The sequence below is a fragment of the Myripristis murdjan genome, chromosome 21 (genome assembly GCF_902150065.1).
Source record: "Myripristis murdjan chromosome 21, fMyrMur1.1, whole genome shotgun sequence".
Taxonomy (NCBI): Eukaryota; Metazoa; Chordata; class Actinopteri; order Holocentriformes; family Holocentridae; genus Myripristis; species Myripristis murdjan.
In genome coordinates this window covers 8,796,156-8,811,623 of record NC_044000.1, presented here as the reverse complement: position 1 = coordinate 8,811,623, position 15,468 = coordinate 8,796,156, and the positions used below count along the sequence as shown (strand labels likewise).

Sequence of the window (15,468 nt, the reverse complement as noted above, 5' to 3'; positions counted from 1 at the left end):
TGGAAAATGAACACCTGTGTGTCTTAAATGATTGTGTGGTATCCAGCACACAGCCCATCTCCAATTGTAGTTATGCTTCCCTGTGTTTGCATTCTGGAGACGCTTGTTCACTTCAAGATGACTTGGGAAGAACCGTCTCCAACTTAACGTTCTGCTTTTTGATCACCTCTAGTTTTGCTTTATGTGACTAACCCAAAACATCTGGAGCTCTAAAATGGTTCCAACAAATCCTAAGATATGTAAAAAGTTATTTGACTGGTGAAGGTTGTTATGGCGCTTAATCTGCCATCTTTCCTCATTTAACCATCCATCCGTCCATCCATCCATCCAATCACTGTCAAATCCTCGGAGGCAAAATTGACTGGTGAACTGTAGATCGCCGAGCCAAATTTCCACTCCGCACCCCACAAATTGCACTTCTATTTTGGGCCCAGCACATAGCAGTCAGAGCAGAGCAGACAAAAAACAGATTTTGTGGTGACATCCTTGCCGCCAGCACAGCAGAGGCAATTGAGCATTAACAAACATCAAGAAAGACTGACAGACAGACAGAGAGAAAGAGACAGATAGAGAGACACAGATAGATAGAGAGATAGAGAGTAACCTCACCATTCATGGTGGTTGTCCACAAAGGCAGACATGGGGCTGATCTGGACAGTGTATGTGTCATTAGCTGAGTACTCAAACAGGCCGTAGTACGGGTTGAACAGTTCTCTGGACACCAGGAAGAAAAACTCTCTGGAAGGTCCGCTGTAGTCCAGCCTGCAGCAGCACACACATTACACATGTGTCGACGTTGTGTTGCATGAATGTGTTTCATGCTCCTGCCCCTCAACAACTACGCTCCCATCAAGCAAGGCACCAAAAGGACCATACCAGTGATTTTAAATGTTCTGCCTGTTTACTGCAATTTCTCCACATTTTACATTGCAGCAAACCAAGATTTCACAACATACAATCGAAATTTGTCAAATTTAGAATTTTTGGTTCAAACACCCACCTTGTAATGTTCTGCATCTATGGCTTACAAAGTCATCACTATTCATAAACCACAGGACTGATATTTGGCTGTGTAAAGCAAATGTTTCCTGGGGACTATTTTCCCTGGCGGAGTGAGTGTTTCACTTCACCCAACACAACAGTGCTGCTGCTTTTAGGAGAACTAATGTGGACGACTTCATTACGGTGATGGAATACTGCTGTGAAGAAAGTTTGAAGTCTCTGAAAGTTCATTTTCATATCGCAGTAGAATAAATGGAAACCAGTGGCTGGATAAAAGGTAAAAATACTCCTGCTTGCTTTGGGAAAAGATTAGCAGAAATGTGAAATATATACATTTTCTAGATGGTATGCTGAACAAAATCACTGGCATGGTCCTTTAAATCAGACTGAGGTCTCCTCTGAAAGGAAAAAAAAAAATTAAAAAGCTGAATACAAAATACTCAAACAGCATTTCCAACAAGCTTTATGATTGGTATGATTCTTGAGAGATGGTATGTGTAACTTTTAAAAATATTAATTGTTGCCGTGGTACTATAAACAAATAAGGCTGATGACTGGCAGCCATCGTTGCGTTCCAGTGGCACTGCTGGTGTCTTCACCTCTCAGAAGTGGCACCATATTTCCCATAACCCCTCAGCTTCCTGTTGCTAAGACGATGCTCCCCCCTCCTCCTTCTCCTCCTCCCTGGAGTCGCTTTGTTTTTCAAAGCAAGAGGAAGGCTGAGAGCCGATAGCAGCCCTTGATAACAGTGAATATGCAATCACTCCTTCCACCATCTGCTGTGGTGAGAGTATCTCGAGGCTCTAGCTTTGTTTGCGCCAAAAGAACAGCTCCCTCCTCTTGTTTGGGACAAAAAACAATCTCCGCGTGTGTTGTAATGCAATCCAGCAGATTTTGTGCGAAATCCTACCGAGCGGCACACACTACATAAATGCAACGTAGACGCTGCCAGTCTTCTCTGCAGCGGGCTTGTCTGCTTACAGTAATTAGCCAAATCTCTTAAAAAGTATTTATTTAATGATTTACTGATGTTAAAATAATCCATGTAACAGTTGTATCCCTCTGTTCCCCCAGTGTAGCTGCCTGCAGATGATCACTGAGGTTCAAGCGGCTCTCAGGTATGAATATGTGCAAGCGAGGCGTTTCTTAAGAAGAGCATGTGTGCTCAGCGACTGGACAAATTGCACTTCAAAAAACCACACACTTTGCACTTCCTTTATCATGACTGATTATCGTGCACTCGAAGGAAACATGTATCTCACCCTTCTTCCCCTACGAAGCTGACGTAGAGTTTACTCCTCTGCAGGTCCTTACGCGAGTAACACATGATCTGGTTAAAGGCATCCTCCAGAAGGTGGTCCCTACGTATGATCAGCCTGCGAGAAGCGCACACACACACACACACACACACACACACACACACACACACACACACACACACACACACACACACACACACACACACATTGATTTGCAATCTGAAAATCGTCATGTGTTGGAGTATGTATGACAAATTTTGTAGAGATTACTAGATTATTGTTCCCTTCAGTGATTTAAATCCTTCCTTGCTATTTTCTTACAGTCACATACTGCATCTTTAAAATAGTAATCCACAAGTTTTATTTTTTTTTTTTTATTTTATTTTTTTTTATGATTTCTTGGTTGGGAAGTAAATACTGCTGTTTCTCTACTGCTCTCCCTGGAGATCACCTGTCAATCAAACAGCCTCCAGTATTATAACACTGTTTCCTTGGAGTTTCTGTCGATGAAGTTTGAGTTGCTGTAGGTGGCGCTCTTTTCTTTGTCTGTTCAGCCATGGTGGCTATCACTGCTAAAACTAACTATCCAGTTCTTCCAGTTAGTCCAAAGACCCGACTGCTGACTTCTGTAGAATCACTATTATGTTGCATAAATCATTAGGGAGTTGTTTATATGAAAATGTTGTGAATTATGACTTTTGGCACCCACTTGACTTTCCCTGGTCCCTGACCATAGCCTTTGGTCTCCAGCTTTCGGTAGAAGTTCCTCAGTTTAGCTTCAAAGTCTCGCTTGTAGGGCGCTGGAGCCCGGGCGTTCGCTCGCTGGGTGCCTGGGGTAAGAGAGAGAGAGAGAGAGAGAGACAGAAAGACAGGAAGAAGGCAAGACAGTGAGAGGGAGAAGGGGGTAGGATGAGGCAAAGAGAAGACAAACAGATGCAGGGAAACAGAGTGAGATAAGATGAAACTTTAATGAACACCATGGGGAAATTGAGTAAAGCCTGAATGGGATTTGAATGAGAGAAAGGGGAGCTTCGGTATGCAGGTTAATCCTGGAATCCTCTTTTGTATCCAACTGTTATAGCTTTCATTAATTTGACAGAAAAAAAAGAAAAAAAAGAAAAAAAAAAAAAAAAAAAAAAAACAGTGACTGAGGGTACCACGCAGTTTTTCCGGCTCAGAGCTTTATCTCGTTATCTGCCTGTGCTTTGGTTGGATAGTTTAAGATTAGAGTCAGGCTCGGGGTAGAGAGGTGCAAGCAGAGTACGCAGAGAGAGAGAGAGAGAGAGAGAGGCAGAAGTAGATAAGCATTGACAGATGAGCAGAAGAGAGGAAGTGTTTGTGTGTGTGTGTGTGTGTGTGTGTGTGTGTGTGTGTGTGTGTGTGTGTGTGTGTGTGTGAGTGTGACATGGAGAGACAAACAAAGAGGGACACAGGTCTACCTCACTTAAAGACAGGTCACATCTAACACTCACCCACTAACCACTGGAATATAATCCAGAATGGCTTTGTCTAATTTTTCTGTTCCATTCTGATGATTAATCAATACTTGGTTTTTACATATGTTGTATTTAGGCTACTGTTTTTGATTTATTTATTTAGTTACTATTACGCTGCTTGGATTTCATGCTTTCTTCAGCAGTGTAAGGCAAGAGAGAGGGAGAGAGAGAGGGAGGGAGAGAGAGACTCACCAGGGGAGCTCTGAGGAGACGAGAGGCAGTAGCCCGGGTGGAGTAAGGCGTGAGGTGGCACATATGACATCACCTCCTCCTCAAACAAGCTGCAGACAAGTATAAATGCACAAAGAAACACACACTCAGCAAGGCCGTGTTCACACGCCACACATCTTGGCTGAGGGTAAAAGCCGACGCATCAACTGCATCGCCGCTTTTCTCAGGCCGGCCACACTCCGTGCTCCTATCAGCCGTAAGGACATATATTGTATAACATGGGACATGCTTTTACCCATGTGCCCCTGCTTGACATTAACACACACACACACACACACACTGGGCTGTAGAGCAATATAACAAGATTATACTGTCGTAATCTGATCAGATTACAGGCCATGCTACAGACAAAATAAGTAATTACTGGCAGGATTTCTGAGAACAAAAAATCAAGTAAAAAATGTTTTGTTAGTGAGCTACCAAGAGCATTTTACACAACTCACCAATAATATGTAATCATGAATATTGATAATGCTGATCAGTAATTCATCTGATTGACATAATTCAGGTATCTAAGGGAAAAAGGTAACAAAATATAATCCACTATGCTGAAATGTGGAATGGCCCAGTTAAGTAATTGATTGTGATTTTCAGAAGTAACTAATGATCTGTAACAGATCACACACACACACACACACACACACACACACACACAGGTCTCACCTCAGCAACATGACTAAATCAGCATCACTAGAGAGACGAGCAAGTCCAGTGACTCCTTCGCTGCGAATGAACTGCACTTTCTCCCTGGAAACACACACACACACACACACACACACACACACACACACACACACACACACACACAAAGACACAGAGGCACACACACACAAAGACACAGAGGCACACACACACACAGACACACACACATACACAAAGACACAGCAGCACACACACACACACACACACACACATACAAGTCAGGAGGTTAACTGAGGGAATCCATTAGGATTAAAGGTTAAGTGTGTGTTTTGGGTGACTGATGATGATGGTAATAGCAGTGCTGGTGGAGTGCAAGGCTAAAGAGAATGACAGAGAGAAAGAGAGCAAAACAAGGAGTGAGGGAGAGAGAGAGAGAGAGAGAGAGAGAGAGAGAGAGAGAGAGAGAGAGAGAGAGAGAGGGAGAGAGAGAGAGAGAGAGAGAGAGCGTACTTGAGCGAGTGGTTCCTGGCAAGCTCGGGTTGCCTCTCCTGCAGTATCTCAACGATGTTGGGTTGCCGTAGAAACGCCACTATCTTGTCATTGTAGGCTGGAGGAAGAAGATGAGAGAATTTGGAGGAAATCAGTGTGTTTTTGTATGTGTGTGTGTGTGTGTGTGTGTGTGCTCATGTGTATGGTAATACTGGATTTATGTCTTTGTGCAGTTGTCTGTATGGTGGATATCTGTGTGTGTGTGTGTGTGTGTGTGTGTGTGTGTGTGTGTGTGTGTGTGTGTGTCTTGAACTTACCCACAGGCACCACATCTTGGTACTGACTTCGACTGGAGCCACTGAAGGTGCTGGAGGGGCGGGGCATGACGGGCGGGTTGGTTTGGCGAGAGTCGTCCACTACCTGCGGCACAAGTAAGCACTAAAGTTCAGGTCGAATCCTAGTTCTGTGACCAGTCCATGAGCGGGTCATCAGCCGACGCTGACCTCAGCACTGACCGTGGCCAGGGCGTCTGAAGCTCGGATCACAGAAATACACTTGTGTTTAAAGGAGCAACACGTGATTTTTAGAGCGCCCTCAAAATTCTCAAACATGTTTGAAACAGGATACACTCACATGAGATGATGATTCAACATGTTTTTGCAGACTTAGACTTAATAAGATATTTTGCTCTGTATAAGGTCGACCTGTCAAGGATGCCACCATGTTCACTGCCATGTTTAGCTCTTCTTTTTCATTTTCATGGTGGATCACCACCTTTTTATATGTACGACAGGTATGTAGAGTATGTATTACAGCTACAGGGGTTTATGTTAGTCCTTTTGGTATACTTTAATTAGTGTATTATTGGCTACCTAGAGAGTTTACAAAAGGGTACAAATAAAAAAGAAAATGAAGATTGGTGGAACATCAAAAAATGTGACACCAGCACTGGCAGAGAAGTAGGATCTGCAACTCCAATGAACAACAAAGGACTTCCAACAGAGCTGCTTTTGTCTTTTGACTTCCGGCAAAATGTCTTGCAAGTAATTCTTAAGTTTTCCAAATCTGTCAGTGTTTGATAAAAACACATAAGCCACTAGATGTTTTTTCTGTCAGCAGTTCATTTTACTGGAAGGACCATGAGCTAGGTAACCGCAGGGCTCTAGACTGCAACCAGTTCGGTCGCATATGCAACTAAAAATTGGTCCAGTGCCACAAAAAAAATCCATGGGTCGCACCGGTGACACTTAACTCTCATTGGGGTTTTGAAAACTGTTATTATTTAAATGGCAAAAAAAAAAAAAAAAAAAAGTACTTTACCATACTTTGGCTGGTTTTTTGTGTGTATTATTTTGTTTTTACCCTGCTTTGGACTACATTGGCAGTATGTGTTTCTCCGTTTTTCTGTCCCAGGCAATTATGACACAATCGCAGGTAGCAAGCCAACTAATGTGAGCACATGCATCAACCACTCAAGCACCAACAGTCAGCAGAGCAAGAAGACTCTGAGTGTGACCCAGTGGAACAGGCACAGCTGGCTAAAAAAGACCAAGAGGACCTTCACCTTTCACCCTGAGTGGCTTTCAGAATTTAGCTGCCTATGGTTCAGTATGATAAACTGGAAAATCATATGTACTGTGTTTAAACAGGATGGGCCAAGCTTTGCAGGGGACTCAAAGTATGCGTTGCAGCAAATAGCAAAGAGCAATAGCAAAAGCCAGAAACGCATACAATGCAGGGAGAGATGCATTACTGGCGACAATACAATACAGTATTGTACAATATGCAATGTTAATAAAAAATCCACTGGTGACCCTTATTACTATTTAACAGCTCTCGCTTTGATTCCATAGCAGATATGTTCACTAAAGGTCAGATGTATTGACTCAGGTCTGTGGTGCAACCAAATGATGTGCTGGTGGAATACTTAGAGGAAAAGGCTTACTGCTCCATTAAGGGTGTTCAATGTCGCCTTTCAACATCAACAAATCATTACGTTAATTTTGAGACTTTAATGTAATTGTCACAAACAAACCATTGCCATGAAGACTGTGTTGCAAATACTTGAAAAATCAGTTGCAATGTAATCTACTCGAATCATAAAAGTACTAAAAAAGGAAGGCAAAAAATATTGTAAATTACAGTAACTAGAGCATTTGTAATTATATTGTACCCTGGCCTGCACCCTTGTTGCTGCATGTTGACTAGAACTGGTGTCACATTTGCGAGCTTCTCAACCCTAACCCTTGCACAAGAATTTCCAATTGCCATTTGCCTTTACCAGCGATGCAGTAACTAACTCAGCATCGTATCCTTCAAACTGGCCTCTACCAGCACTGCCGTGTCTGCCGTGAAGTTGACTCCAGGTGAGGAGTGGTGCAGTGCCGGCTAGTCTCTCACCTCCCCGGCACTGTGGCTGCGCTGGCGGCTCAGGTGCTGGCGGTGGGCCAGCAGACCAGTGGAGCGAGAGCTCTGGAGGGGGAGCCGGGGGTCGATGAAGGTCGTGGAGCGACAGTTGTGGTCAACAAAGAAGGGCTGTGGATTGAGACGCAGAGACACCTATGGTCATGTGCACTCCATCACAAATACACAGAAATGTGTGCTGTGCAATACTTGATATAGCCAAAAGCTTTTCAAAAGATTGACACAAGTAACTCTTTCTTTAGATACAGCACATGTAAAGTGAGATTGGAGTATAGTACGCTATACAGTATTGTACAGTGTTGAAAGTATATAGTCAAGCACAAAGTATAGTATTGCATAGAAAGCATACAGTTTACAGTGTACTACAGCACAGAAATTAAACCAGAGCACAGAAAACAATGTCCACCAGCTGCACAAAACTCAAGAGACTGCAGTCACCAAGAACTGTGCCCCACACACACACACACACACACACACACACACACACACGTACACAGAGCATACACGCTATCATCATCTGTGGTAGTAGGCAGACTCAAGGTAAACTGAGAGTGACTTTTGGGATAGGAGTCAAAGGTCAGGGGTCAAAAGTTAGAGGTAAAAGACAAGCACACACACACACACACACACACACACCTTCCCAGTGTGGTCGTGCTTCATCTCCCAGCCTCGGGGAAGCTCCAGCTGCTTGTTGGAGAACATGTTGAGGAAGGTGACCAGGTCGCGGTTGTGCTGGTAACGCTCAAAGTGATGAGCGTCCCGACGCACTTTACTGATCATGTGCTTCAGGCAGGTGTTGCTCGTAAACATGCGGTAGGCACTCTGCGGGGCACAGAGGTGAGGTCATCACAGAGGGACGGGTGACAGACAGAGGAAATGGGGTTTGGAGTACATTCACTTTCAATTCAGTCACCATTTAACATGACAGACAGTTTGGACAGGACAGTGTTGAAATTTTGTGAACCAAAAATGTTTGGAGCCAAATGCTGCTATCTTTTGTTTGTCAGTTAGGTGACACAGAACTTAAAAGGGACTGAGTGTATCAATGCAAATTCCCCTCTATTTATATACCTAATATAATATCAAAGATATTCAATGGAGACAATTCTAATTTAATTTAAATTCATTTTAAGATAGTCAGCCTTTGGAGGAGATGAAACTGTCAGTCAGAGTTTATTATAGTGGCTGTTTTCATGACTTTATCTTCAAATTCAATCAATACATACCCCTTTAACTAAAGTATATTTATTTGCCAAATAACAACATAGCTGTTATCCTGAGCTATAGCAGAACAACCAACGAAAACTATGAATTAATTAAAAAAAAAAAAAACATGAACATTGGATAATATGTGATTTTTAAGTTCAGTGTTTCTTGGCTATTGTTACTGAGCAAATGGAGCTGGAAAACACTTTTGTCCAATCTTGAACAAAACAGCTGAACGTTTGCCACTTCATGACGTGGCCAATTAGTTGAAGTGTTCAAACTGTCACTCGCTGCCTTTGCATTTTGATTAAACTGAGATTTGAAAGTCAGTTGTGGACTTTAAAAAAACTGCATGTGATCCCTGCTACATGCTGTCAGCTGTCATACTGGCAGTATGTTAGACTGCAATGATGACATGTTGCTGCTCAGTGAACAATATCATTCAGTACGTTAAGCTGGTAAAGAGTCCAGCAGTGCATTTGTCAGACACCAGTAATGTTTTCAGACACTCTCGGAGTTTCAGGGCAAACTAGACGGCTAAATTTCTCGTTTGGCAGATGCGATTTTGAGATTAGGACTATGTCTGTTCATATAAACCACCACAGCTGGTGTCAGAGGTGAGCGAGGAGGCGTGAGACTGACAGGGTTAGAATGCAGCACGGTGAAGAAGTCGGGGCTGCACAGGAACTTGGCGCTGGGCGACTGGAGCAGCAGAGAGAGACGAGAGCGGGTACTGGAGTGACCGACCGCGCTTTCTCGCCGGTATTCTGCAACAGGATAAACACACACACACACACACACACACACATACATATCTTTAATCTTGTGACAAAGGCAAACCAAAGCTGCACGAAAATTTTGTCTTCATCATCTTTCCATAATTAATATCGGTTTATGCTAAGCCTGTGGCACATAGATTTAAATAGTTTTCTCATAAAATGAAGAACTCAATATTTGGAGGAAGTGATATGAAATAAACTCTACACATTAGTTATATTAAGGCATTAAGGCATGTTTGTCAAATAGTAGGCTTTTCAGGCTGGCATTATCTGTGACACAGTATGGGCTGAGGTATGACTCTGTCTATAACACCACAGCCGGAACTGACCAGGGATGGAGTGGGGCAGCAGCTCGCTGTCAGGAGGTTCAGTCAGCAGGTCCACTGGGCTTTCCTCTGACCGATCGCTGTTGGTTATGGTCCTCCTGATGCTCTGGTACCTAAGAGAGAGGGCAGGGACACAGTTACCACAGAGTGAGGCTATTCATATAGAGGTTTTCCCATTGAATCAACAATGAAAGGAGTCTGGGTAAAGCTACACGAGTTCCAAAAACTCAAGTTAAAGAGAAACAAAGAGAAATTCACATTCTGAAATAAAATAATAAAAATAAAGGGAATGTCAACGCAAAAGGAATCAATTAGAAGAAAATGCAGCTCTCAGATATCAGATAGCAGATATTCTCCTTCTTTTGTGTGTAAAAGTGCCTTTTTTTGAAACTTTTTTTTTTTTATGTGTGCACCTACACAAAAAAAATGTATTTACGAAAGCTCACCTGCGGTTGAGCTGCTCCATCTGCTGGATGGAGTTGGATCGAGTCAGGCCCTGTGGGGCAGGGGGTCCCGTGGGACGCTGCCACGTGGTGGTCCTGTTCACATGATCCACGAAGAAGATCCTCCCGTGGCTATCGATCCGAGCCTCCCAGTCTGTGACGCAATAAATGACATTTAGCGTTTAGTCCACCTGGGCTGGAGGAATGAATGTCACGACATGCAAACAATTAATGATGAATAAACACAACAACACACTTCAAGCATGACTCTGACTGTTTTTGACCTGGACCCTAATTTCCCATCTTTTTTATAATACCAGTTGATTGTTACCAAATAATTAATTGCTTATCAGTTGCACTACCATCGAGTGACATGTATCTTGTTTGCCAGGGTGCTGCTCTTCAATTAAAAGCCCTACAAAACCAATAGACACCAACTATAAACCCCAAAAAGTACCCGAAGCATGTCTTTAAAACATTGATATTGTAATGAGATGTTTAATTTTCAGTTTAAACCTGATAACTTTCACTGCTTTAGATAAATTCATTTACTGTAGCATCTCATATTTAAAGGGGCCCTACAACATTTCACTTAAAAAGTTATTATTTATTTATTTACTTACTTACTTATATACTTAGCCATATTTATCTTGAAACTACTTTTACAGAAAAATATGTAGACGGGCAGGTGCAGCTGGCCGGCAAAGATTACACAGGAAGTGCTGAAGCAAGAGTCCAGGCAGCATCAAAACTGTACAAGGGAGGCCTGATTTTCTTGTACTTCCTTGTAATTTTCACTGACATTTTTCACCACCATGTTCCAGAGGGAGAAATCAATGCACTGGAAAAGACATGCTTTAGGTGGATTTGGGGTTGATGTTAGGCGTGTCCATTGGCTTGTTGGGACTACATTGCACAACAGCTCATTTAGGCAATTAAAACTTTATGTCTTTTACTTAAGGCATTGCTCCACTAAAGCAATATAAAACCCTGTTCACCCTGTCAATGTCTATTTTACAATAATGACTGGCTGGCTGTACTTTATACCACTTACGACATGGCTGCTTGCCTACAAAATTAATAAACTAACATGAAATACTGATTTAAATTATTTTACAACTTTTAGACTTAGTTCAAAAGCTCCACAAAACTAAGCACAGCCATGTAGCAAATAAACTGGTTTCCCATGGCAATGACCAATAAAGTTTAGTGGTCACTATTCAGGAATAACCACACAGTGCTGCAACTGACCAATCAGCATTGAGTATTCTATAGCGCTGTGTGATGAAGTAAGTTATGCATCATTTAACCTGCCATTTATCCTCTATTTGTCATATTAATAATATTACCATGATATTTTGCATGGCTGTCACTCTAAAACACATGCACAATAATATAATAATATGTAGGAGTTAACTAAATATATATCTACTGTGTAAATAGCTGTATGTACACAATAAAAAACCCACACAGACAAATATGCACAGTAACACAAACATGTGTAAACACAGACATCCTGCTACACACAGACAGTGACATGCACACACACTAGATGGAGACAAACAATATAGCGCATGCAGACACACACACTCACTGGGAGGTAGGGGCTCGTCCACACGCTGATACCGGTGGATGTCATGGCGCACAGAGGGAAGTGAACGCACAGGATGACCATTGATCTGTGTACCTGGGCACGAGAAATTGAGAGAACTGTTGTTTTAATAAGAGCAAAATATATGACATTAAACCAAAAAATAATGTGATTGTTTTAATTGTTATATCTTAACTCAAATTTACATGTCTTGAATTGATGTGACTTCTTGACTGAGCAGCTTTAGGCGCTTATGGGCCATCAAACCAAAAGAAAACCCAGAAATTGTTTTTTTTTTTTTTTTTTTTTTTTTGGAGATATGAAATTTTCAACTACTGGAAGTGAACACCAAGTTACACCAAGTTAGATTAAATACCTTCCTCTCCATCTGTGTCCGTGGTTACTTGCTTTGAATCTGTAGATGCTGCTTCTTCAGACGGCTTTGGCTCCTCCCCTTCCTGTTCTTCAGCCACGCCCCCTGCGGCCTGCAAGCTCTGCCTCCTCTCAGCGATCAGCTCCACTGGTTCCTGCCCATTGGCTGGGGGAGCCTCTGCTTCAGCCTCATTGGTTGCGGTTTGCCCACCGCCCTCATCGTCTACAACTTGATTGGTCGGTGGGGTGTCAGAAATCACCTCTCCCCCTGGATCTATTGCCGCCTCTGCTCCCTCCTCAGCCTCCTGCAAAATATCCCACAGAGCAAAAAGTAAATGATATGCTATAATTCTAGTTACAGGTTACAGGCTGTGCAAGCTCATTGGGTACATCACATGAATAATGGATCTATGGTGATGCTCATGATACCGAACTCACCACAGCAGTGGTCATTGTGATTGGGCAGCTTTCTGACGAAGAGAAGACCGTCTGTGGGGCTGTTGCCATGGAGCAGGTGTCAACCTCTGATGAGGGGTCCTCGCCTGGCACCCTTCCCTCCTCATGTGTCTCTGCACCCTCTGGCACAGCAGTATGGGACACGGCCTCTGTGAAAGGTACTTCTTCCACTTCAGAGAAGACATCCGGTTCTGAAGCATCTTCCAAGTCTTGTATTGCCTCCAACTCCGGGGCCACCTCCGTCTCAGGGGGCCCTTCTTCCCTCGCTGCACCCTCAGGCTCCTCCACCAACACTGACTGCTCTAGCTGCTCGGGCTCCTGCTGAAGCTCAGGAAATGGGTCTTCTTCTTCAGGAATGCCAACCTCTGGGGGGTCTCCGTTCACCAACAGCGGCGACCCTGGAACCGGAGTGATGTCATGTGCTCCCGACCTCTCCTCATCCTCATCTGAGTCGATGTGCAACATGGCACTGAGACGTGTGTGCGTGGGGAAACTGGAGCGCAGTTTGGGTGAGGCAGCACCCAGGGGTCTCTCGCCAGGGCCCTTAGGGGCTTCAATAGCATCCAGGCCCTCACTGAGTGACTTCTGGAGCGATTCATGAAGTGAGAGGCTTTCGCCCTCCGTGAGTCTTCCCTCAGCCCCAAGAACAGTTGGGTCCTTCTCTGGGTAGGCTGTGGCCCCTCCTTCCCACATGCCCTGGGAGCCCTGGGAGCCTGTAGGGGAGGGGCCCGCAGAGACCACCCCTGGAAGGTGATGGGGCAGATCCTCGTCATCTGACGGAGTCCCTGGAGCTCCATTCAAGGACGAAATCCCAATGATAGAATCAGGAGAGGCACCTATAGACAACAGGGAGACAGTTTGTCAAAGGCGATGTTCGCACCACAGGTGGAAGTGGCCCAAATCCAATCTCTGTGCCTGCATGGAGAAAAGACTTGATATTTTCAGAGCAATGTGAGGGCCAAAAACACATGGAATCTGGATTTTTTCTTCTTTTTTGAGGCACATTTGTATGTGGTCCAAGATCTGATGAATGATGCATGATGATGCCACCTGAGTCTGGATGGTCAAACTGGAATTCATCTGTCTTTTTCAACCTCAAATCCCACAGCTCAGATCACTGTCCTGTGCTGGCCCTCTTCATATAAAGATGGACGATAGCAACAACAATGGAAGTCAATGGAGAGAGTGAGTTATCATCTTAAAGTTAACATTTGGACCGCAATTTTACCAGGTTCCATGATGTAGCGTCTCACAAATATGACATTTGCTGTTCATTTGCTCATACGAATTGTTTCACGGTTGAGGTCTGTTCATCCTGGCTTTGGATGTGTCATTTTTCAAACATGAATCAAAGCAGTTCAGACAGAAAAATGAGATGTGAGCAAAAACAATGATGGCGCTGAAGCCGTTGCTTTGAGACATGCTTTCGCATTAATTACTGGAATACAGGCGTCTGTGTCTTTATCGGCTTGATTTTTGGCACATTATAAAGAGACAAACAAAGCAAGAGAGAAATGCTCCTTTGTTCCAAAAAATCAGAATTGGGCATTAAGGATGTCATGTGAATGTTTCCAAAAAGAAACCAGAGATAGAAAAGACAAAAAGCACAAAACACATCACGTGTACACATCCTGCATATATAGAGGCATAGATAACACATTTTTGAAGTTCTACCAAGTGGATTTCAAAGATACACTCACCATCAGGCCCTGTTGAGGTGAGCTCCACTCTGAACTGCAACTGGCCGCTCACATGTTCAGTGGGCAGTCGCCGACACAGGGAAAAGCTTACTGGCTGGACTCTGGACAACCAGGCAAATATGCAAGCATCAAACCATCTGTGATCTTGTGTGTGCTTCTGACTTTGGACATATCAAACATAAGCATGCCATAAAAATGTGTGTGTTTGTCACCTACCCAGGTATTTTTTCAATAAGCCGCTGCACAGGGATAGTGAGCTGACCCAGGAAGCGTTTGATGATCGGTCGACTTTTTGCAAATTTGTCTTTTACCTCAATGTACAGGATGTCTGTCATTAGCGCTACAAAAGTATATTTCTGTGGAGATGTAGGAATAGAATTAGCACATTTTCAAGATATTATTTTATCAATACTGCACATAAGCTGCACATGTAATCACCTCTCCGTGCCAGACGGGGTTGGTGGTGTTAGCGATGATGGCAGATCGTCGTTCCTGTCCATGGTGGCTGAAGGTGGGGAAGACGCTCCTCTTCCCTGGGTGGATAGACATCTTCAGGTATGGGTCCGGATTGAAAAACATGCCCTTCTTCAGCCCAGTGGCACGGAGATCTGTGATGAAGCAGCCGCAAGATTAGAGGAAGGAGCCTGTGACACGAGAGCTGAACAATCTGGGCAGTGGGAGTGAGTAACTATTGTTCTCTCAAAAACTATTGCTAAGATGCCCTTGAGCAAGGAACTTCACCCTAAGCTCTGAGCTGTGAGCATGTAAAACCAGGGTCCTAAATTAAGACCCGCCAAGCGCCAAAGGCCAGAAAAGTGTATCCCTAGCAGATAAATCAATAAGGGTCACCCAGATGTCCTTGTGGCTCAGTTGGCGAAGGTGCATAACATGTAACAGCAGAATTCTGGTTTCAAATGAGGCCTGGGACCTTTGACACGCAGTTCCCCTTCTCTCTCCCCTTTCCTGGCACCACACTCTCTAAACTCTGAAAGTTTGATCCTGCTGACCACCATAAATCTCTCTGAACATGAGAGCAGCTGCGTATTAAACAG

General features: G+C 43.6%; 1 protein-coding gene across 1 annotated transcript in view; it reads right to left on the bottom strand.

Moving 5' to 3' along the window:
• hecw2a (HECT, C2 and WW domain containing E3 ubiquitin protein ligase 2a) overlaps positions 1-15,468 on the bottom strand; it is a 28,612-nt gene that overhangs the window by 7,286 nt on the left and 5,858 nt on the right. Inside the window, exons 5-22 of the mRNA XM_030080703.1 lie at positions 14,855-15,024; positions 14,633-14,772; positions 14,417-14,517; positions 12,699-13,552; positions 12,265-12,565; positions 11,892-11,984; positions 10,301-10,451; positions 9,858-9,967; positions 9,392-9,516; positions 8,180-8,365; positions 7,520-7,654; positions 5,437-5,539; positions 5,141-5,237; positions 4,652-4,735; positions 3,950-4,038; positions 2,971-3,091; positions 2,265-2,378; positions 610-762 (exon numbers count right to left, since the gene is read on the bottom strand). Coding sequence (XP_029936563.1) covers positions 610-762; positions 2,265-2,378; positions 2,971-3,091; positions 3,950-4,038; positions 4,652-4,735; positions 5,141-5,237; positions 5,437-5,539; positions 7,520-7,654; positions 8,180-8,365; positions 9,392-9,516; positions 9,858-9,967; positions 10,301-10,451; positions 11,892-11,984; positions 12,265-12,565; positions 12,699-13,552; positions 14,417-14,517; positions 14,633-14,772; positions 14,855-15,024 — 3,127 coding nt within the window. The remainder of the gene's footprint in view (positions 1-609; positions 763-2,264; positions 2,379-2,970; positions 3,092-3,949; positions 4,039-4,651; positions 4,736-5,140; positions 5,238-5,436; positions 5,540-7,519; positions 7,655-8,179; positions 8,366-9,391; positions 9,517-9,857; positions 9,968-10,300; positions 10,452-11,891; positions 11,985-12,264; positions 12,566-12,698; positions 13,553-14,416; positions 14,518-14,632; positions 14,773-14,854; positions 15,025-15,468) is intronic.